At 34.7% G+C, this 21611-nt stretch overlaps 1 protein-coding gene across 1 annotated transcript in view; it reads left to right on the top strand.

Moving 5' to 3' along the window:
• Positions 1-21611, top strand: part of LOC123693675 (nesprin-1-like) — a 143640-nt gene that overhangs the window by 68266 nt on the left and 53763 nt on the right. The window contains exons 22-31 of the mRNA XM_045638869.1: positions 63-533; positions 629-1927; positions 2301-2474; positions 3582-3680; positions 3848-4085; positions 4173-4507; positions 4626-7076; positions 15208-15340; positions 15674-15846; positions 16193-16344. Of these exons, the coding sequence (XP_045494825.1) occupies positions 63-533; positions 629-1927; positions 2301-2474; positions 3582-3680; positions 3848-4085; positions 4173-4507; positions 4626-7076; positions 15208-15340; positions 15674-15846; positions 16193-16344 (5525 nt within the window). The remainder of the gene's footprint in view (positions 1-62; positions 534-628; positions 1928-2300; positions 2475-3581; positions 3681-3847; positions 4086-4172; positions 4508-4625; positions 7077-15207; positions 15341-15673; positions 15847-16192; positions 16345-21611) is intronic.

Raw genomic sequence — 21611 nt, 5'->3', positions numbered from 1 at the left:
ATAATTATCAATGTCACGGTTGTCTATGTTTTTTGGTTAAATATCATCTTTATTTATTTTAGAAACTCGAGGACTATGTCAACTCTCACATTCAATACAAAGAATCGTACGACAATTTCTATGACTGGATACGTAATTGCAAGATCGAAATCCAACAATGCGCTGATTCGCACGGTGAAAAGGAAGAGGTGCAAAAGAAGTTGAAGAAAGTCAACAAAATTATCAACTCTCTGCCTAAAGGCAAAGCTCTATTGGAAAAGGCTGTGTCACTCAGTGAGGCTGTTCTAGAAACAACTGGAAACGAAGGCAAGGACAATATCAACCAAGAAATTAAACAGTTGAAGATCGAATGGGAGAACTTGCAACAGATCTGCAAAGACACAAAGAAGTTACTAGAAAAATGTATTTCTGCCTGGTCAGATTTCTTGGAAACGTCCGAAAAGATGACCAAATGGGTTAAAGAGTTTGATGGCAAATTGCAAACAGTGCAAAAGGTCGACAAAATTACACCGGAATATCTTGAAAAGTGTCGCGTAAGTAATATTCTATAAAATAAAAAAATTACAATCAACACTTTATGTAAAGTGTCATACTTATTAACTAACATTTTATTTCTCTTTTTAAACAGGACTTGCTTGCTCAGGCACTGGCTAACAAACACGTCTTAGAAGAACTCAATGATAGATGTGAAAATCTTATGGAGTTGAGCGCTTGCGCGTGGGTTCGTGATAAAACTGTTAACCTACAGACCGAATACACATCTCTATTGACGAAGATACAAGGTCTTGTATCTAACGGCGAAAAGAACCTATCTGATCATACAGAGTTCATTAAAGCTAAAGAAGACTTACAACAATGGTTGGAGACCGCCCACGGCACAGTCCATGATTCCATTGGTGTTGGTGATATCGAAACAACTAAAGATAAACTCGATACTGTCAAACTTGTCAGTAACAGAATGACTGAAGGACATCATCTATTAGTCGTTTTACAAGAAGCTTTCAAAAAGGCTCTAAACAACACACCACCTGAAGAGCAAGACGCTTTAAGAAACGACGTTAAAGTCTTGCAAGAAAGCTGGGATCAACTTAAGATCGATTTGAATTCAATAACAGCTCAACTCAAAGCAGCCATTGGCAAGTGGGAAGATTTCGAAGATTCTAAGAACAAGATGAACCAATGGATCAAAGATACAGAACAAAATCTTGACAAAGTCCCGCCAACTGGTGGTGAATTAGGTGAAATGAAGACACTCCTCGAGAAATACAAACATATTGAAGAAGAAATAGATAACAAGATGCCTGAACTAGATCGCATTAGATGCGAAGCCAATCAATTGAGTAGCTGGGCTAGAAAGCCCGCAGTTAAAGAAGCCGTCGCTGATATTGAAAAGAAATGCAATGCATTACGAGCGAAGTGCGCCGCGAAGAAAGCAGAATTGGAATCTGAAATTAAAGACTACAATCACTACCATCAATCCCTACAAGATACTGAGAAATGGCTGCTGCAAATTTCCTTCCAGCTTATGGCACATAACTCTCTATACATTTCGAACAGAGAGCAAACAGAAGAACAATTAGCTCAACATGCAGTACTCCTCGATGATATTCAGAAGTATCAATCGACTTTAGATGATCTGGAAGCTAAAGGCCGTGCTCAAATAGAAAGATACGAAGCTACAACACCTTCTATCAGAGATACAGTTGGAAAACAACTAAAGAACGTGAATGACAGTCACAAGAGCTTATTGGCCACTGCGCTGCAGATTGAACGTAGATTGAGGGAAGGGTTGGCGAAATTCAAGGAATATGAAGACACTTTGGAGAGCATTTTGAACAACTTGGACGAATGTGAACCGGCGATTACGGAGTTGGACGTGCCTGTTGATGGACTTGCGCATGGACGTGATTTACTCGAGAAGGCTAGAGTAAGTAAAATTCTTTATTATGCAAAGTATAAACATTTGACTCGTAGTAGCTGCATTTTAGTATTTAAATATTAAATTTCCTTTTCTGACTATCAATGTTAAATTATTTTCAATGTGTAATAACTTTAAATAATATTAAGATTGAATAGAATTTTCTTTATGCTTCTATGTGATTGAGAAAAATAAGCCGTTATAATAAGAACAACCGATCACCATAACGTCATCGGTTTTATATAGCATACTGTTATAGTCTGGGTAGTCTGTATATACTTTATGTAAACACATACACTATAGAGATAATCACTTTCGCTTCGAGTAAAACCGCGTGTCACAACTTATATTACTATAATTTTTTATGAAAATGTTCTACCAGGGCCTGCACAACCGTCTGCAAACCGAGAAGAGTCGTCTCTCAGCGGCCGTTGCAGCATGTTCAGCCGCCGCAGCCTCCGTGTCCCGCCCCTCCTCCCCCGCGGACACCGCCCCCCTCCCCATCCCCCCACGGGAGCTACACGTACGAGCGAGATTAGAAGACCTTATAGATCAGGTACTTAGAGCCACAGCTAATATATTGGCTGCGGATCTGTTGCGCGCGTTGTGAATGTTTTTGTGGGGATTTTGGGGGGTTTTTCGAAAGTTTTTGGTTGTGTTATTGGCTAGTGATGCTCGTTTGATAATTTGATAAAGGATATAATATGTGCTAGTTTCATAGCAAGACAAAACTGTTCATTTAGTTAATGTTGATAAATGCCATTTGTACTAGTTTTAAATTCTGTTTATTCAGCCAATGTTAATAAATGGTAATCAATCGAAAAAGCTCCTCTTAGCCATTGAACATTTTCATCTGTTTGGAAACTTGTTTTGAATTTTTGATTATACCATTTCTTACATTCATTTTTGACAATAATAGATTTTGATATTAATCATTGATTTTTTTGAGACATATTAACAAAAGCTTTTAAGATTGCCAGGTCCGAAAAAACACAGAACCAACGAGTAATGTAACGTTATCGTACAAAGTAAGACATGTAAATATGAACACCTGAAGTGGTAGATAGTTGTTGTAGTTTGGTGAAAGCAAATGCTTTTCGTTGGCAATGTTTTTTTTGCACCTGGTATCTATGCGGACATATTATCAACTTGTAAACAAAATATTTTAAAGCCTGTAATAACTCAGGCCCCGGAACCACAGACAAAATAGAAAATCTATTGTGTCTGGGACCGTTCGGGCCGCTTGGAGCTCAATTATGGGTTAACATTATACCTGAAAATACTTAACCAATTGATAAAATGTTCGCTGTCCATCAGTTGAGGCGATTTTGAGTAAATAAAGTCGCCTCGACTGATTTGATGGTTTCATATTAATAAAAACACTAGCACTGTGTTTGATGATGTTGTGATGTAAAACACTTGTGCACTGAATAACACGTGAAACTAATGTAATAAAATCAATTTTTTATTCTTTCTTAAAATAGAGCTCTAGTTCTTAACTTGCTATTTTTTTGTTACAATCATCTTATAAAATATAATGCTCTGTTCAAATAGGGAGATCTAATCAATACATAATCGTCTGTAAAAATCTTAAATGTATTTTTGGTTTCACGTGTATTAACACTAACCCGCACTGTTGTTGTGATGCATGGTTTGTCTTTAGAAACATGTAAGCGAGGTGGGTACCGCCCGCGTCGACGCTTTGCTAAAGAATGTTGAAGCACCCGAGTTCTCGGAGAAAATGCAACTCTTGGATAGCAGGGTAAGGCTTATTTCTCTACAAAATGCTGTATCCGTAATCACTTACAATTTGGTTTTGTAATAGTGAAAAAAAAAGATATCAGAAAGACACGCTGCGTTTTTTGCTCACTTGAACACTAACGTCAAACATCTATTTGTATTTAAACTAACATATTTTTATCTAAACAGGTACAAAGTCATCTAGAGACGCTCAGAGAAGCGGTGCAAGGAATGGAAGAAGCAATGAAGCAAGTGTCAGAGATACAAGATTGGATCAATGTCCATAAAGCCCTAGCTAATGATTGGCTTTCGAATCCATCTAAATTGCGCCCTGATGCTGCTAAACAAGATATGGCGGCAATGAATGATGCTCTAGCTTCATTGGCTGAGAAGAGAAACAGATTACTCACTGAAATACCAACCGAAGGTAAGTGTCTCCATTGTGTACTTGGTATATTCATTATTATCTATGTTGTTATAAAAAGGTCACTTACAATTATTTGTATGTTGTTAGGTCTTGAAGATGAAATCAACCTAGAAGAAGAGTTGGATGAATTAGAACAAGCCATCCTTAAAGCTATTGAAAGAGAAAAGGGTAACCAAGGTATCATCGACGATTTCCGTCACAAATGCCAAGAAATCCACGATTGGTTTGACGCAGTGCTCAAGAAAATGTGCTTGGCTGATAAGGGATCTGGTCTGCCATGTCCTCAGAAACTTAATGCTCTTAAAGAACTGTCAGCTGAGTTTGGACAAGCTGGCAAAGATAAAGTGGACAATATTAAGGCTATTGGATCAAAAGTTATCAATATAGTCAGCAATCTGGAGTCACAGCAAGTTGAGGAACAGGTAAATATTATATATAAACATTATTTTGAAGTAGCTTTTGTAATGCATTCCTCGTACATAAAAAATATCTATACATAAATACACTCGATTATGTAACATTGTTTTTTTTTCTTCCTAGATCAAGTCAGTCGATAGAAGATACAATGACATCGGTAAACGCATACAACGTAAACTACAAATGCTTGAGATTACATACAAAGCCATCGATGGTACAAAGAGCGAAGTAGCCGCTCAAAACGAATGGATGCAAAAGGAAATCGATAATCTTCAGCATCCTGAACCACTTGGATATGATAGCAAGTCAGTTAAGGAACGACAAAAGAAAATGGCCAACCTTCTTAAAGAAACTGACAGCAAGAAAACAGCCATTGATTCGCTAGAAAAGAAAGTCAGCAATATTCAAGCTGAATTAGAACCATCGGAACAAATGCAACTCGAGTCTGAATTATCTGAATTGTCAACAAAACAAAAACAACTGGCGACACTGATCAAACAAGAAATTGAAAGATTAGTGGGCTGTAATGAAGTCAGGAAGAAGCTCGAAAATGATATGGAAAAAGCTAAGAACTGGCTTAAAGCTAAACTGGCAGAGATCAAAAAGCTCGGCGGTCCAGTGCCGCTAGAAGCTGCTAAGGTGGAAAAAGAAATAGCAGTTCATAAGAAACATCAAACTGAGCTTAATGACTTCCAAAATGATACTCTGAACGAAGTTATCAGACAAGGCAATGCTGTGTCAAAAGACTGCTCGAATGAAAACCGTGCTAAACTTCAAGCTCTTTTGGAAGACTTGAGTAAAATGTACACGACAGCTAAAGTTGACATCGATGAGAAATTAGCTGCATTGAACAAGTTATTGCAAATCAGAAATGAATTTGAAACTGATGTTGCGAAATGCCAGAGCTGGTTGAATGAAGCTGAAGTGGCAGCTACACCAGAGCTAAGAACAACTAGCCTTCAACTTTTGGAAGAACAGTTAGCTAAGTTTGAGAAACTAAGCAAGGAAGCAGAAGATGTTGAAAAGAACATCAACAAAATTAAAGACAAATCGAAAGACATCATGGATTCGCTATCCGACTCAAACAAATTACAACTTAAGGAACAAGTCAATGTTCTCTCAGATAGATTTGCAAGAATAAATGCCATGATTCATGACAAGAAGAATATTCTACTCAAACATATTAAGGAATACAAAGACGCTGCGGCCAAGATAGCCGCTGCACTGGAATTCCTTAATGAGATTCAAAACAAACTAAAGGCTTTGAACAAACCTATTGGCAGTAAAGTAGAAGATGTCCAACCTATTATACAAGCTTATGAATCTATACTCGATGACTTAAAGAAGAACAAAGCAATGCTCAATGAATTACAAGGTGGAAATCTACATGACTTACAAGACATACTCACAAAGCAAGATGACTTGATGAGTACGATCGAAGACCAAATATCAAAACTCAAACAACTGCTGCTATTACGCGAACAATTCTTCGCGCTTGTTAAAGAAATCGAAGAGTTTATCACCAAATACACAGAACTCACATCCGATATTGAGAAATCGAATGATTCTTTGGAAGACAAAATCAAGCGATACGATGACATCATCGTTAAAATCCAAGGATGTGAAGCTTTGTTGGCGACTGCAACTGACAAAGGACAGCAAATTGCCGCTGAAGGCACCGTGATCGATAGAAATAATATCACTGAATTGTTGCAATCTCTGAAACAGCAATTGCTTACACTAAGACGCACTGTTGAGTCCAAGAGGCAGGAACACGAACGTGCTGCGGCAGAGCACAAGAAGCTTGCAGCGGATCTTTCTGAAATATTACAGTGGCTACACGATAATGAGGCCGTTGTACATTCTCGACCACTGCTGAACAGAGATGTCGCGAGCGTTGATAAGAAACTCGTGGAACACGCTACATTAGCAAAGAACGTTCAGTCATATTTGGACAAACTGACAAGCATCACAGACGCTGTTAAGAACGATGATGGCGTTCCAGGTACATTACTCGAGATGATATCAGAAGGAAACTCGCTCAAAACTTCCCTTCCTGCCGAATTGGCGAACAGAGAAAAACATTTGCAAGATAATAAGAAATACAGGCAACAATACCTGCAAATGGTCGAGAAATTGAACATTTGGGTGAACGAAGCGGCCATACGTCTCGGCATGGGCAAGAATGGAACGGACTTTGAAAATATAGAAGCAGATCTTGAAGAACACAAGTCATTCTTTAATACTTCTGAACCAGAGATGAAAGATCTGGTCGGAAAGCGTATGCAGGACATTGTGGACAAAATATGGCCATCTCTAACGGCATCTGAGCAAGAAGAATTATCGAAAGAACACCAGAAGAACACGCAGCTTCTAAAGAATACGCTTAATTCTGCCAAGTCTCGTCAAGCTCAACTAGAACAAGACCTGGAGATCTGGAAGGACTTCTGCCAGCTGGTCGAGAAGATCAAGGCGATATTGGATAAGAATGAGATTCCAGAGGAAGCTGTTACGAGTGTGGACGCGCTCCGCCTGCACCTGGAGAAGCTGAACCATGCCAAGAATGACTTAGAGGTGAGTTTTTTTGATAATTTACTTACGTATAAGTTATTTTTGAAAGTACCCTCAATGTCTGTAAATACAACGAAATAACAACGAAATATCTTTTATCTTAGGGTTAAAAAAATTGTATCGTATGGTGAATCTTTAATTCTTTTCCAATAATAATAATTTGAGTATCAAATCAATTAGGCACTCAATGAAATAATTAGTACTCGTTAAAAGTAAGTATAAATAAATCACAAGAATGCGTTAAATTTAATAAATTTTTAACCGTTTCACATACATAAGATGTAAAATTTGTGGTGAGTCAATCGACCTTCGCCTTTAACTGTATATGGTGCACTATTTTATATGCTAATCGTTAATGTAGTGTCAATATTTTATGACATATGCGCCTTTTAAAGCTGTACTTACCATAATATCATACACTCTTAATTCTGCCACAGTTCTGAGTTTGACTGAATGAAATCGAATTATTACTTTATATGTGCAATTAGGTGCAATTGTGATTTAAAATCTACGACTATACAGTTATGCACTATTCACCAAATATGTTAATATTTTTTTTATATTAAAGAAAAAAATCGATCCAGCTTTTCTATTCAATATTATCATGTACTTCTAAAATTAAAGCCCTACAATATTCATTAAACATTTATTTATTCAATTCGATGCATTTTTAAATCGTTAAACATAGTTTTACTATTTACTACTGCAATGTACTATAATTATAAGCAAATACAATAAATTAATTTTTAACTCAGATTATTTAGAAACTAAGGTTTATCCATTACGAAATAAAAATCACAATACAGTATGATAAAGTTTATTTAGTTTGGCGTTTTGCAATGCGACAGACCGAGTTGAATGCACTCTCATCCATTGTACTCCATTTACGGCGAACTCTGAAATGGGCATTTTGCACATTGTGAAATATTCAATGTTTGCTGTTTTTTAAGTTGTTTTGTTTATTTGAACGATGTGATTGACGTACGACGGATTGAAGGATATTTTAAATCACAGAATTTCATGTAATTATAAGAGCACGAGCAAGACAACGACGCAACTCCCGGGATACTTTTTTATTAGCCCATAGAGTTGATGGGAGAGACAAAATAGTTGCGGAGACAAAAGTTGCTCTTGCGCGCTAGCTCTAAAGGATAAAAAAACAAGTTTCTGTATGTGAAAATTTACGCCAAATGAGTTACTCTCAAGTTTCTTAACATTTTTTTTTGTTTAAGTGGCTTCCAAATCGATGGTAGTTTAAATAATATTCAAGAAAAAGGGAATAGGATAAAAAAATAAAATTTGTTTTCAGGTTGAAATGAGGTCGTATAACAATTATGTAGATAGATGAATTTTAAGATTATTATTGATGAAAAATAGTCTTTGAGAGTTTCATGTTGAAATTAAAATTATTAACTGAAGTCGGAAAAATAAATAATGCCTCAGTGTCATTTCTATATACGTTTATAAAAATTTTACACAGGAATCTTGCAATAAATACTTCGTCTTTTTATAGTGACCTAGTAACACTTATTTGTAGAGACAATATACAGCTACTTATCTATATAATACATAGAATGTAATTGTTTTAACTCTAAAAAGTAAATATTGTCTTTAACTAGCAAATACGTAATTGATATGCAGTTTTTTCTTCTCACCGAATGTAAAGTGTGTTTAATTTAACACATTGACTTCATTTAAAACTACAAGGTCATGTCTTATGACACACACACAGACATGACGTAATTAAAAAATACGTAAAGAACACGGAAACGGATTATATATTAGTAAAAATTTCAATTACAGATATAAAGAAAGAAAGCAATAAAATTGACTCTACAAGACATAAATAGAAAAATAACAATGGAAAAAAAATTAAGTACCTATTCCTTTATAAATGACCTACTTACATATTTTTAAACAAAAAACTGTTTAACGCCAGTTTCACTAATTGTTAATATTGTTACTGATAGCCTATTTGAGGTAAATTTTCATACTTTATACGATACTTTGCCAGACAGATAAGCTAAACAGTACTTACCTAGAAGTTATGAAACAAGAATCTTATACTCTCTTATACTGTTCCAGTAATTAATAAGTAACACTAGAAGCGCATCAATTTCAATCACTCGCTGACATCTGATATAATATGGCCAATTTATTGGAAGCCGGTTGTGTCGTTTGCCAAATTAACTTAACTGCTTATATTGAATTCACAGCGTGACCTCTGGTCAGTTAAGGGGAAGCTATTCTTTATTATACAAAATAATATTTTTAAATTAAAAGGCTTGTATATTTTCTGGTGGATTGGGTGCTTTATTTGGTGAATCTTTAATATTGTGATGAAAATTTTGTGTAATTTTAATTGTAATGAAATTTATGAATGAAGTGTAAAAGTAGTACAAATGTCAAATATACTGTTGTAGACGACAGTTTCGTTACGTTGTATTTATAGTTTCGATATAAATATGATAATGTTGATATATTAAATTACGCATATAATGTGATGCATACACAATAATCTAGGAAAGGTTATCAATTTTTTGTGTAAAGTATGTTTTTTTTTAGTTTAAGGGCCAGTGTCACGATTTGCTGATAAAGTCACTGATACCCTATTCATAGTTTTTAATTTATATCTATTTTCATACATTATTATCATTTATAATAACAAATGAGCTAAGCAAAACATATCCAGAAGTTGCGAAACTGATAAATAATCTATGACGTAAACAAAATAAATTATAATTGTTAAACGTTTTTGAAGTATGGTACAACTCTATTCATCCGTAAAAACACACAGAGAAAATGGAATAACCGTTCCGTAGTGTCTCATTAACACATTTACATACAATATGATTAATTTACATTTTTATGTATTCCTTTACTGTATATTTTTGTGTTCGTCGTAAAACATAGAGTCGATATTATACTTATTATAACAAATAATTTGGTATCGAAGATGACATTCTTACTTAATGTGCATATTCATAAAAATTGTTAAGCCCTTTCGGAGGAGTTTTATTACTAATACGGTGACACAATATTTTTTATGTAACTATGTCATAGATAATAATAAAAATGAAATTCACTTTTTTTATTTGATAAATCGATTTTGGTTCATTAACATTAAACTGCCAGTTTTTCGTTCGAGCTTAGTCATAGGAACTTGAAGTTACTCACTACGGAGCAATTTTAGACAACAGTGCTAATTTATGGTTAGCAAATAATTAAAAAAGCAATTTAAACGAAATAATTATCACTTAATTTATTAATACTTACCTATGCCCTTTTTCTAACATATACATATGCCCTTTTTCTAACTATCGGTTGTAGATTATTTTTTATTTCTTAATGTGCATAATATGAATATGTATGAAAAGAGTCCTTTATCATTCAAAATAAATCGGAGATATTATATGAATGAAATAAATTGTTTTGTACTTATAATAAAATTAAAATTAGTAGACATAATATCGTATTTTTTATAAATGAAACTATTTTTCACACCAATTCATCAAATAATCACACTGTTACATATTTTCCCGGTGAAATATTAGTTCTGATAACCAAACATGATTTATCAATAGCTCACAGTACTATTTTTAAACATAATTAATATATAAGAGACATGAATCATATTCCTAGAAGTCCTTTTAAAATCAATACTTATGGGAGAACCCTAAAGCACTTAGTCTGTCCAACATATTGATTTTATACGCGAGTGAGTTTCGCAACTACGCCAAAATTAATATTCTGTCATTAGATAAGCTTATATTAAAGGAATGAGGATATTTAATATCCCATTTGGTAGAGATAAGTTTGATAGTCCATTTAGAAGGAAAAAAGGCAGTTAAATCTATACTATTATTATAAAGCTGAAGAGTTTGTTTGTTTGAACGCGCTTATCTCGGGAACTACTGGTCCGATTTAAAAAAATCTTTCGATGATAGATAGCTCATTTATCGAGGAAGGATATAGGCTATATATCATCACTGTGCGACCAATAGGAGTGGAGCCACGGGGGTGAAACCGCGCGGAGCAGTTAGTTTATAGGTACTAAACGTCAATCAATGTTATATTTTTGCTACTTGTTATACAAAGTTTTAGGAATGCACAATTTACACGGTTTTTTAACAGTAAATCAAAATTAATACAATTCGCGTTTAACCAGAATCGTACGTATGTCCTTTATTTTTATGGTTGCCTGGATGAGATTGCTTTATGCAATAAGGCCGCCTATTGTGTACTTACCATGTTCATGTTTTCCACGTTAAATTATATGTGTTTATTACTGGTACTGTACAATAAAGTGTCATAAATTAATTAATTGAAAATGTTCGTTTGCAAGTAGAAATTATAAACACTCTATAGACGTATGAAACAATATACCGTCGTTTTCAATTACTTTTGGTTCGTGGTTTGTAATAGAATCGGATGAAATGTACTTCTGTAATGCTATATTTGGATTTTCTGGTTTGAGAATTGGATAAATATTTAAGGCCTATGAATATCTTAAAGAGGACAATATGATAATAATTATTTTAATGGAAATACGCTCGCTGCTCGCTGAGATAACTAGATAAATTTAGACTTTATAAATGATATTAAAGGAAATAATATTAACTTATCTATGTATATTATCCGAATAAGTATATATTACGATAACAAGAAAAGATAAGCAATTTCCTTACAACACACATTTGCATTTATAATATAAACAAATTTTGCAAAGTGAAAATTTAAATCAATTTTGTAAAACTCCAATTTTCTCTCTTTTACCTTATAATAATTACAATATTACGTATATCATAATCAGCCGTAAATGATTATTTTATTTCGGAAGTCCGTAGCCCCCAACAACCCTTCCGCTCTGAATCATTTGAAACGGCGTTGCCTTAACTGATGATGTCACGCGCGACTGTCAAGGCCCGCCAGTAAGCAGTCATCGTTCGTACACGCTGCAATGAGAACGCCGACAAAACAACACTACTTACACGCTTTCTTATTGCGCAAGTGCATTATTGACTACAGCTATCTGGATATTAGGATAATCGTAAGATAAGTGCCAAAATTCCACGAAAAAGGAAGGTGAGTGAGATTTTTAGGTTATGTCGTGCGCCGGTTTGTTGTTGTTTTTACAGCATTTCGCGGTTCGGTTGGATACTGTTTTTGTTTTGGTACAGTTTGGCTAGTGTTTTGTTTGGAAATTTTCCTCCTTTATCGATCCCAAATTAAAATATTTTTCTTTTAGTTTCCTCGCTCTCCAATTTCAGACGTAATCACGTTTCAGTACATGCGATACCCAAATTAGTTATTGTAATTGACTGTAATGAATTCGTACTCACCGAGTTCAATTGCACCTGTAAAGGACTTATGTAAAAACGCCAAATATAAAAACTTCTTTATTAATTGCCATTGCGTTATTCAGTTTCCAGACAGTGCGTTCTCGAAATTTCTGGAAGGATCAATACTTTCTCTGCCCTTTTAACATTTCCTCAGCGAACTAACGGGCATTGTATCCTGATTTAATATCTAGGTTGCATGAAACCGGTTCGGATAAAGTGCAATAGTTATTGTTTCTGATTAAACGTGTGTATGTTGCGAAAATGTTAGACTTTCTTTATATTTTGATGCTAAAGTGTATTCTATATTGTTTATAGAGATAGTATTGATTACAGAGCCATGTATTTTCAGGTTACTCTAAATGATCAGTAGTTATAGGCGGTTCATAATGGCGTGTTGATAATTGTTAATTTTATGTAAATTTATTACATTCGTAGTCATTCGTCAGTAACGTCTGCTGTAACTTTTATACTTAGTTACATTACCAAAACATTATTCTGGTTTAGGACAGAGTGCGATATTCTAGCAATTTACAATACAATTAATTCAAGCAGATTGTTAGAAACTCTATAATTCGTAATTACTTTCTTCGTTCACACAATCTCTTTCAGTAACCGTTACCTTCAGTTCTAACAAGCCCTTTCTAATTGCATTCAGCATTTATCCAAACGCCACTTGTATTTTATCCACATTATCCGACAAGCGCGGGTGTAATCTCATTAAACTGTAATCAGATCTGGGATCATGATCGTCACGCCAACCACAACACCACAGAAGCTGATTTAACTCTAGTGCTTACATTTGTTGCGTTTATACTTTTAGATCTTGATGTTTTTGCACCGTTTAACGAGGCAAAAAGGGTAGATGCATAACAATAGCCTATTATTTAGTTTTTGTTTACCATTTCGTTTATATCGCTAACAGGTTGAGAGAAAAATTTTGATATTTTATAGCTGCACAGAGAAAAGCAATTTACAGAACAGTATTCATTCACTTATAGTCCTATTTGGGCACTATGCATACTTCCTGTCTAGGACTAAAAAGTTTTCCTGCAAAGGTTCACTTGCCGCTCACGTACCATCCGAAATGAAGCTAAAAATAGCAACAATGAGATAACCATGCAAGTTTCAAGGTCACGGTCGTTGGTCAATATTCTCGTTTTCCTTTTAAAAGTTAAACTTTAGCGCTTCAATTCGAGTATTGTCTGGTTAAATATTTGTCTCTTTTCTTCCAGTGGTGTTTGTAAAAATGTCAAGATTGTTTTAATAACAGCAGCGTTGGTGTTATGATAACCTATTATGTCATCGTGTGAACATTTGTAGAATAATGTTTTGTTCTAAGACCATTTTTGCTAGGTTAAAACTATGTATTTAAATATGCCGTTAGATGAAAATCTGAATGAATCTTGTGCCATTTAGTTATGGCTCTATCTCTCTAATTTAGCTGTTAATTTTCAAGAGAACATGTGGCTGGAATGGCCAGTATTTTAAACTTTATGAAGACAACCAAAATAAGTATGTGTTAGATATGGACCGTTTATTTAATGTGTTAAACTTCAGACCCTACAGGAATACAAATGTGGCCTAATAGCTTGATTATGATGATGTAATAGCCATTTTTCTGCACTGCGTCACGCTTTACTCACGTTATTTCGCAACTGTTGAAACGATTAAATAAGCAATTTGTTTTAGTAAGGACCAAGATAACATTTCAATAAAAAAGTACATTTTCCAAAGAATTCATAGTTTGTTTATGTTTTATACGACAAAACTTTATGTAACTATTGAATTAAATCTTTGAAATTCATACGGAGATATTTAAAAATTTACAATCACCTCTTTCTAAATTTATATTTCTTGGATATAGTGTTATTTTCATCTAATTACCTAACTACCAAACAAGGCAAGGTCAGGTATGTCATATGTGATACTTCACGCTTGCGAATTTTCTCCAAAGCCCGGTGTTTATCGCCGCTTATCAGTCATTGATAACATTGTAAATAAAATAACGTCGCGATAGCATGCAGCGATGGTGGCGTTTAATCCTACTTTCGCTGGATATGAGATATGAACGATAATGCTCAGAAACTGCATCTTATAATGATGAATTTGCGAAGAAGTTATTGAAGTTAAACTTCTTTATCGGGGTTGGATAAAAATTTAGTGTAACATTCTTCCGTTGCGCGCCATCTTTTTCTTATCCCTACCACGCGTGATTCGACGTATTTCTGTAAAGTTGCATATAATTAATTTTTGAAAAATAAGGTCATAGAGAAGTTTCACTTCTTACGTGTGTACACTAGTACACGCACACATTTTTTTTTATCTGTGAGAGGATCCTTTCGTAAATTTTATTGATTCTACATTATAAAAATTATTACTAATACAAACGGTTACTAATTAAAGAAAGAGCTTAAACATTCTTCACGGTATTATAACAGAATATTATAACGATGAAGCCTTTTATAATTCTAGGCTAGTATATTTATTGGAATGTTCCTAATTAATTTTTATTAGACATTGAGGGTAACATTTTTATATCTTCTGTAAAACGTATAGTTACTAGTTTTATCTTCATCAAACATACTTTCGTATTGATTGTTATTACTAGCTGTGCCCTCCGTTTTTCTCCGCTCCATTTGTCTGAGCGTAAAGTTTGGAACCTTCCTGAACTATCCAACTCTGGAATAATCTTTCAAATCAGATTACTAGTTCCTGAGTTTAACGCGTTCAAACAAAATCTTCAGCTTTTCCTAATATGAGATAGATAATTCTCAAATAAATGATAACCACAGAACCAGCAGCCGCTCCTCGACGTGGTCCGGGAGCGGGCGCGGGAGCTGGCCAGCGGAGCGGACGCAGCCAGCGGCGAGCGGGTCGAGCAGCGTACCGCTGAACTAGCGGAGCGCTGGAGTGTCGCTTGTGAAGGTATGTGATGGTGTTATTGTTGTAATGCCTGATGTTAACAGATAATAGGGAAGCTATCAAGCAGACGCAATACCTGATAATAACTAATTGTGTCGTACACAGCGATTTTTAACAGATGTATGATTTACCAGAGATGTAGTGTTCTGACGTTTTGATTATTGAGTAATTAGAGCTAAGTTGTCAAATTAAAGAGTGATTTGAAATTCTGTAAGGTTGAGTCACATAAGAAAAACTATCTTTAATAGCCATCTTAACATACAGTTTTGCATAGCGAAACAATATAATAGAATTAAATAATTTATCTCATGTCATTATTAATTATTCGTCCTCCAGGTCTAGCCAAACGTGCGGCCACAGCAGATACCCAGCTCCACCGCTGGAGCCAGCTACTGGACACACAGCGAAGCCTGTCCAGTGCTATTACCGCGGCGACCGACCGCCTGCGACAGCTGGACGCTAACCCCAGCACCAGGAGACGGGCTGTGGACACCAGGCATGCTCTGCAGGTGAGGGACAAAGCATGAGTATAGTGATGCGCTACTGGAGCCAGTTGCTGGACTTGCAAGAGATCAGTTACTGGAAAAACAGCAAGATAGATAACAAATCTCTAAGATTTCCCATAGAAAGTCCAATATATTTGATATAGAAATATAGACCGTATCAGATAGTGCAGACGTGAGGGTAAAATAACTAAATGAACGAATGAATGCCTGTATACAATTTGAGCTAAATGACTACAACTGATTTTTCTAAATAAACTTTCTCACTGCTTTAAGAAATAGTTTAAACTAGTCGCATTATTCCAATGGTTTATATAAGAGCCGATGAAATAATCTTACTATTTGTCCCCAGGAGCTACAAGCTGAAGTATCAAGCCTGGAAGAGAGTCGTGACGACCTAGTTGAGCACGCGGATTTCGTCGTGTCTCTCCTTACACCACACTCGCAACAACTTGCGTCTGAAACCAGGAGTGGAGTCGACGATCTATTGGAGGCGTATGAGAAGTGAGTTGTGTGTTGTGTGATAGGGGTTCATGAAATAATTTTAATTGATAAATTTAGGAGCCGTCCATACGCATAATATTGTCATAATAGACTCAATGACACTCAGAAATTGTCCAAATCAAAACTCTGCCTACGCGTGTTTTGGGCAGAGTTTTATAATGAAATCTGGTTGTTTATAGTATGACAATTTAAATTTAATTTTTTGTACTATTTGGTCAAAATAAGCAATATGTTTTGTGTATGGACGGCTCTTAAAATGTTTATAAAGAGCTTAGAAACCATTAATAAAAATAAATAGTTATAGTATGCCTAGCTCAGTGTTTAGTTTCGGAGGTTTTTTTTTATAATATACTTCTTTTAATCTGTCCCAATTTTGATTATGTTCTAAGTAGTATTCTTTAGGTGGTGTTAATATTTGGAAGGTAAGTGCAGGTAAGTATTTGCAGTAATGATGGTGACTTTCAGCGTGACGCGGTGTAAAAGGCTTATATAGGAATTAGGAATCATGGAAATAAAACGATCGGTGAAATAAATAAAACTATAATAAATAAAACTAATCATTTGGCGTGGCTTAGTATGTAGGCTAATATTATAGTGATGATGGAAATTAAATAAATCGGAGAAATAGAAGTGAATGATATTTGCCCCTTACCTCATACGAGAATACAATTCTCACCTTTATTTATTTTTATTTTTACGGCAGTATAACGAATCTAGAGCATGTGGCCCGAAATATTTATTTCGCGGACATTTTAATAGAATAATAATTTAAATTTAGTACACATAGAAATACTTCCTCATTCAATTCAGTTGAAAATAGCCAGATCTTCCAAAAAATTGCTATTGGACCATGAATCCCAGACATTCAAACTTAAACTTTACCCCATTACAAATATAGACGATTCCCGCGTGCAAAAACCATCTGATGACGTCACAACCGCACAACCAAAATAATAATATCATTAACAACCATGACATATTTTTCCTCATATACCTCGTCTCCAATATGGCTAAGTAAATAACTGTTTGAACTTGAGCTAATTGGCTTTGCTTTAATGCCACGATTTGTATACAACTGATTGTTACTATAGCTTCCTTAAAGGCCGGTAACATCAGTGTAGTAAATAGGTGATGTAAAGGAGTTATTAGTTTCAAGTGCTCTAGTTTTGGGACTGTATCTCTGACAAATTTTCAAAATCTAAGTACCTTATGAGGAAGGATGTTTTAAAATTGACTAGTTTTAGCCCGTGTCTTCGAATTTAAAAGCCTATTCGAATATTACTATTGCAAAATTTAATCTCTGTTTAATCCAGATTATTGGTACCGTTCGGTTCCTACGAGATCGATTGACAAACATCCACCTATCTGTTTCATTATCTTTTAGGGTTAGGCTACATTAGGGTTTATTTTCTACATTTTCTTCTATATATATTAAACTATGGCTTAGGTGTTGTGCGTACAACACCTAAGCCAAACCTCCGTATAAAGCAGTCAGCGTGACGATTTCAATATGATAATGTTAGCATTGCTCTGTGTTCGCTATGTGCGTGCTAGCTCACCGTGAAATAATATTTGTGCACTGTTACTTGGTAACTTAGTAAAGCAGGATTAAATAACAGGCCTTTATAAGCAAGCCGAAGAGGGTTTTTTTCGTAAGTTTTCACATGCAATTTAATCAAAATTTTTGTGGAAGGATAAAAATATATGTTTTATAGAAAGAACCGTATTAAATTTCCTCCTTTTCGAAGTTGATTAAAAACTTAATGAGATCCCATAAATGCTGAATTAAATTGCAAACATCTTCATATATAAATTATCCGTTAAAAGTGACCTTTACCATAAGGTCTGCGAGTCGCGACCAATGTCAAAGTTACACAAAATACATGATGAGGGTATGATGTCACTTTGCTGATTTGTTAAATTGTAGATAAAATGTAGTTTTTTTTAATATTATTCACTGAATAGATATGACGTGAGTTATGATTGTTATTCCTATAAATTTTACTTCTATTATAAACTGACTCAATTTTATGATTAAGAACGTAAGTTGAAAAATATCTCTCTTCATAATTATGTGACTAAGATCTTTTAATACATATTATTAACAAAGATATTCAAAATAATATAAGATGCTAACAGATAGACTGGTTAAAAAAGCCAAAGTACAGTTCTATTATGTAACCTTCCGTTAACAATACCATCAATGAAATGTTTAGAACTAATAAATCATATGAGAATTAGAAGCCGGAAGCTGTCAACTCCTGGCGGTTTACCAATATTCGATATATTTCATACATTTTTAATTGCTTCTTATTGTGAGAAAGATAGAGTTCATTTTTGTAGTATTTTTTTCTGGCGTCAAAACTTCTGGTCAACCAGTGACGATCTTGGTTCTAATTATGCGTGGTTTGGGTTGTTAGCACTGCCAATATAGTTTTCGATTTCAAGATTTGCTGTAAATTTTTGCGAGAAAAAATATAAATAAATTAATGTTAGCTGTTGAATTTTTTGCAAGGAGAAGCCCGTAAAACTGATTTCAATTCTAATAATCTATACTATAAAAATGAATCACAAAATGTGTTGGTAAGCGAGAACGGCTGAACCGATTTGGTTACTTAATTCTTTTTTTATAATATTCCTTGAAGTACGAGGATGGTTCTTATGGAGAGAAAACGTAAACATGTACCACGGGCGAAGCCGGGGCGGACCGCTAGTTTCTTCTAAGAGTAAACGGCTAAAAATACAGTTTCATTTCAAATCAGATAAAGTTTCATTTTCTGCTTCAGAAATTAATGATATATTGTCTCCGTAAAAAAATTGTATTAATTTGCCCTATAACTTTTGCTCCAGGAAAAGCAAAAATGTTTCGAAGTCACAATTATAGTTATTACATTCATTTTCAATTACAGTTTTAAACGGTACAGTTCAATTATGGGTCTCTCCAATTTAAGGACAAAAAGTCGTCTCGTCATGTAGCAGGCATCAATAAACAATTTAACTTTTTGGACAATGCTTAAAAACTTGGTGATTTTAAACTCACTTGGAAGTTAATCTTTAAAGACATCCGGAAAGTTAAGTAAGTTAAGTAAGCCAATACAGGTTTTTAAGTTATAAACACAGGTCGAAAAGCTTTAATTTCGTCTCTTGTTTTTAAATGCGTAAAAAAAATTAATACGATGTTTTAACAAGTTATATTTTATTTTCAGCTATGAATGAACATATACGTAGAAATTCGTGCGTACATTTTTTGCGTTGAAAATAAACACCACTAGGTTTATTTCATTGCTAAAATGTTTTCCACAAGTCTTGTTTTCAAGTTTCAACATTACTATAAGTTTGACATTGATAAAATAATGGCAAAAGTCGTATTAAGGTTGTAAGCCCAATTGATGGTCCTGAAGTTTTGCGATGAGTCAAGCTTGGAATTCTGCTTCAATATAGATTCAAGGCAAGATAATTTTAATAAATTCGAGTCGCTTATAAAACGGTAGCGTTGAAAAAAAATTATTGGACATTTTATCACCCATGTTGCTCCTATTTTCGAACTATGTTATAGCAACAGATTAACAGATTTGTCAATTTTATTTACGAGTGAAGTGAGTGTGATTCACGCATTGTTTATTTAGATTAAGATGCGTTCAGTTCCGTTAGATTTATCTTGAATAAATAAACTAAATAGTTCGGGAGTAATGTATACAAATAGTTAAGAACATTTGATCTGATAAGACTTCCTGACTCTAACTTCAAATCGCGATATTTGTATTAAATAAAATAATATTGCCTAGAGACTTATAATTGCTGCTTATAAATGTGTATATCTCCTCTTCAATCCTCTTATATTTTTCGACAATTAAGACAATCTGTCGACCAGTGCTTCAAGATAAATCACGTCTCGCCTCAAGGTCCATCGCCGATACAATGTGAACGGTGACGTCACCAGCGCAAAGACAATATTTAAATGATTAAGTGAGCGAAGAATCATTTTTAAAATAATTTCGTCCCGTCGATGATGTAAGCTTGTGCCTTGGAATCTTATTAGCTCATGGTGATTTTGAGTTGCGGCGAACTTAAAATACATCGAGACGGCTTACTCATAGAGATTTTTCAGATTCTGAGGCGGCGCTTGGTGTTTTTTTACCTATTTCGAGCGCCATTAAACACGTGTAGGATACAATGTAAGTTATTGGAACAGCCTTGATCACTCTGGCATCATTTACCTAAACTATTGTAATATTATGAGAGAAAAGTTTGGCTTGTGAGACTTTGTTTGTTACGGTTTAACTAATAGACTCAACTTCTGAAGCGATTTCAAAACATTATTTAGTTCAAGTTAAACGAATTTATATGCCAGTAACTGTGCTGATTTTACTTTTTAGTTTAGACTGTGATATTTACGTTAAATTAATGTGATGATTTATTAATTTAACAATTTTTTGAAGTTGTTCATGCCGATAAGTAATTATAATATAATTTAATTTATTTATTTCATACCGACGTTATTACAAACATAAAGAATTACGTGCGAATTTTCACAAGCTCTTTTTATACAAATAAAATAAAATAATAATAGTTATAGTGCGATCACAGTTAACTCGGATGTTATCTATTTATAGTTCGTAGCTGGTGCGTAACGATGCATTATGAACGATCACATAATCATAATGCAGGAAACAAATTCGTACTATATCTTAAACATTAATTACATCTAATAAATGTGGCGAATCTCGGATTTAAACATATCGCGTTCATGTAATAATGTAGTATATCCACTGTCGCCTAGGGTTGATTTTCAATCGATCGCGTTTCCAGACATAGGCAGGGGGGTGTCTGTAATCGTTACGTATTCAAACCGCTCGACTATTTCGGATCGCATCGCGCACGCGTACTCCGCACTTTATGGGTCAGGGCCTTGCAGTGTGAACTGGAGCCGACTCCGCGCTATACATAGAACATTCGCCGTTTCTCAGCGCAGGGCTCGCAACACGTGCAATGCGGAAAACGTTTTTCACCCTCGCCAATAATTACAGCCCTCATCTAAATTCCATACGGCAATGCGAATCGAATTGAACATAACCTAATCGCGACGAGGAATGGTTCGACGTCTATTTATATCCAGTGAGTCATACGTGAGTTGATTATGTTTCGGAAATGTGGCGATTTTAGTATTCGCAAGCGTTACATTTTGGCATGCGTTTTATAAATGTTTACCTCGCCCACACTGCGGCGCCGGCCGGCAAGGGTGGCCACTAGCGCATGTCCTAAACGTT

Source organism: Colias croceus, chromosome 8, assembly GCF_905220415.1.
Source record: "Colias croceus chromosome 8, ilColCroc2.1".
Taxonomy (NCBI): Eukaryota; Metazoa; Arthropoda; class Insecta; order Lepidoptera; family Pieridae; genus Colias; species Colias croceus.
This window is presented reverse-complemented; position numbering and strand designations above follow the sequence as displayed.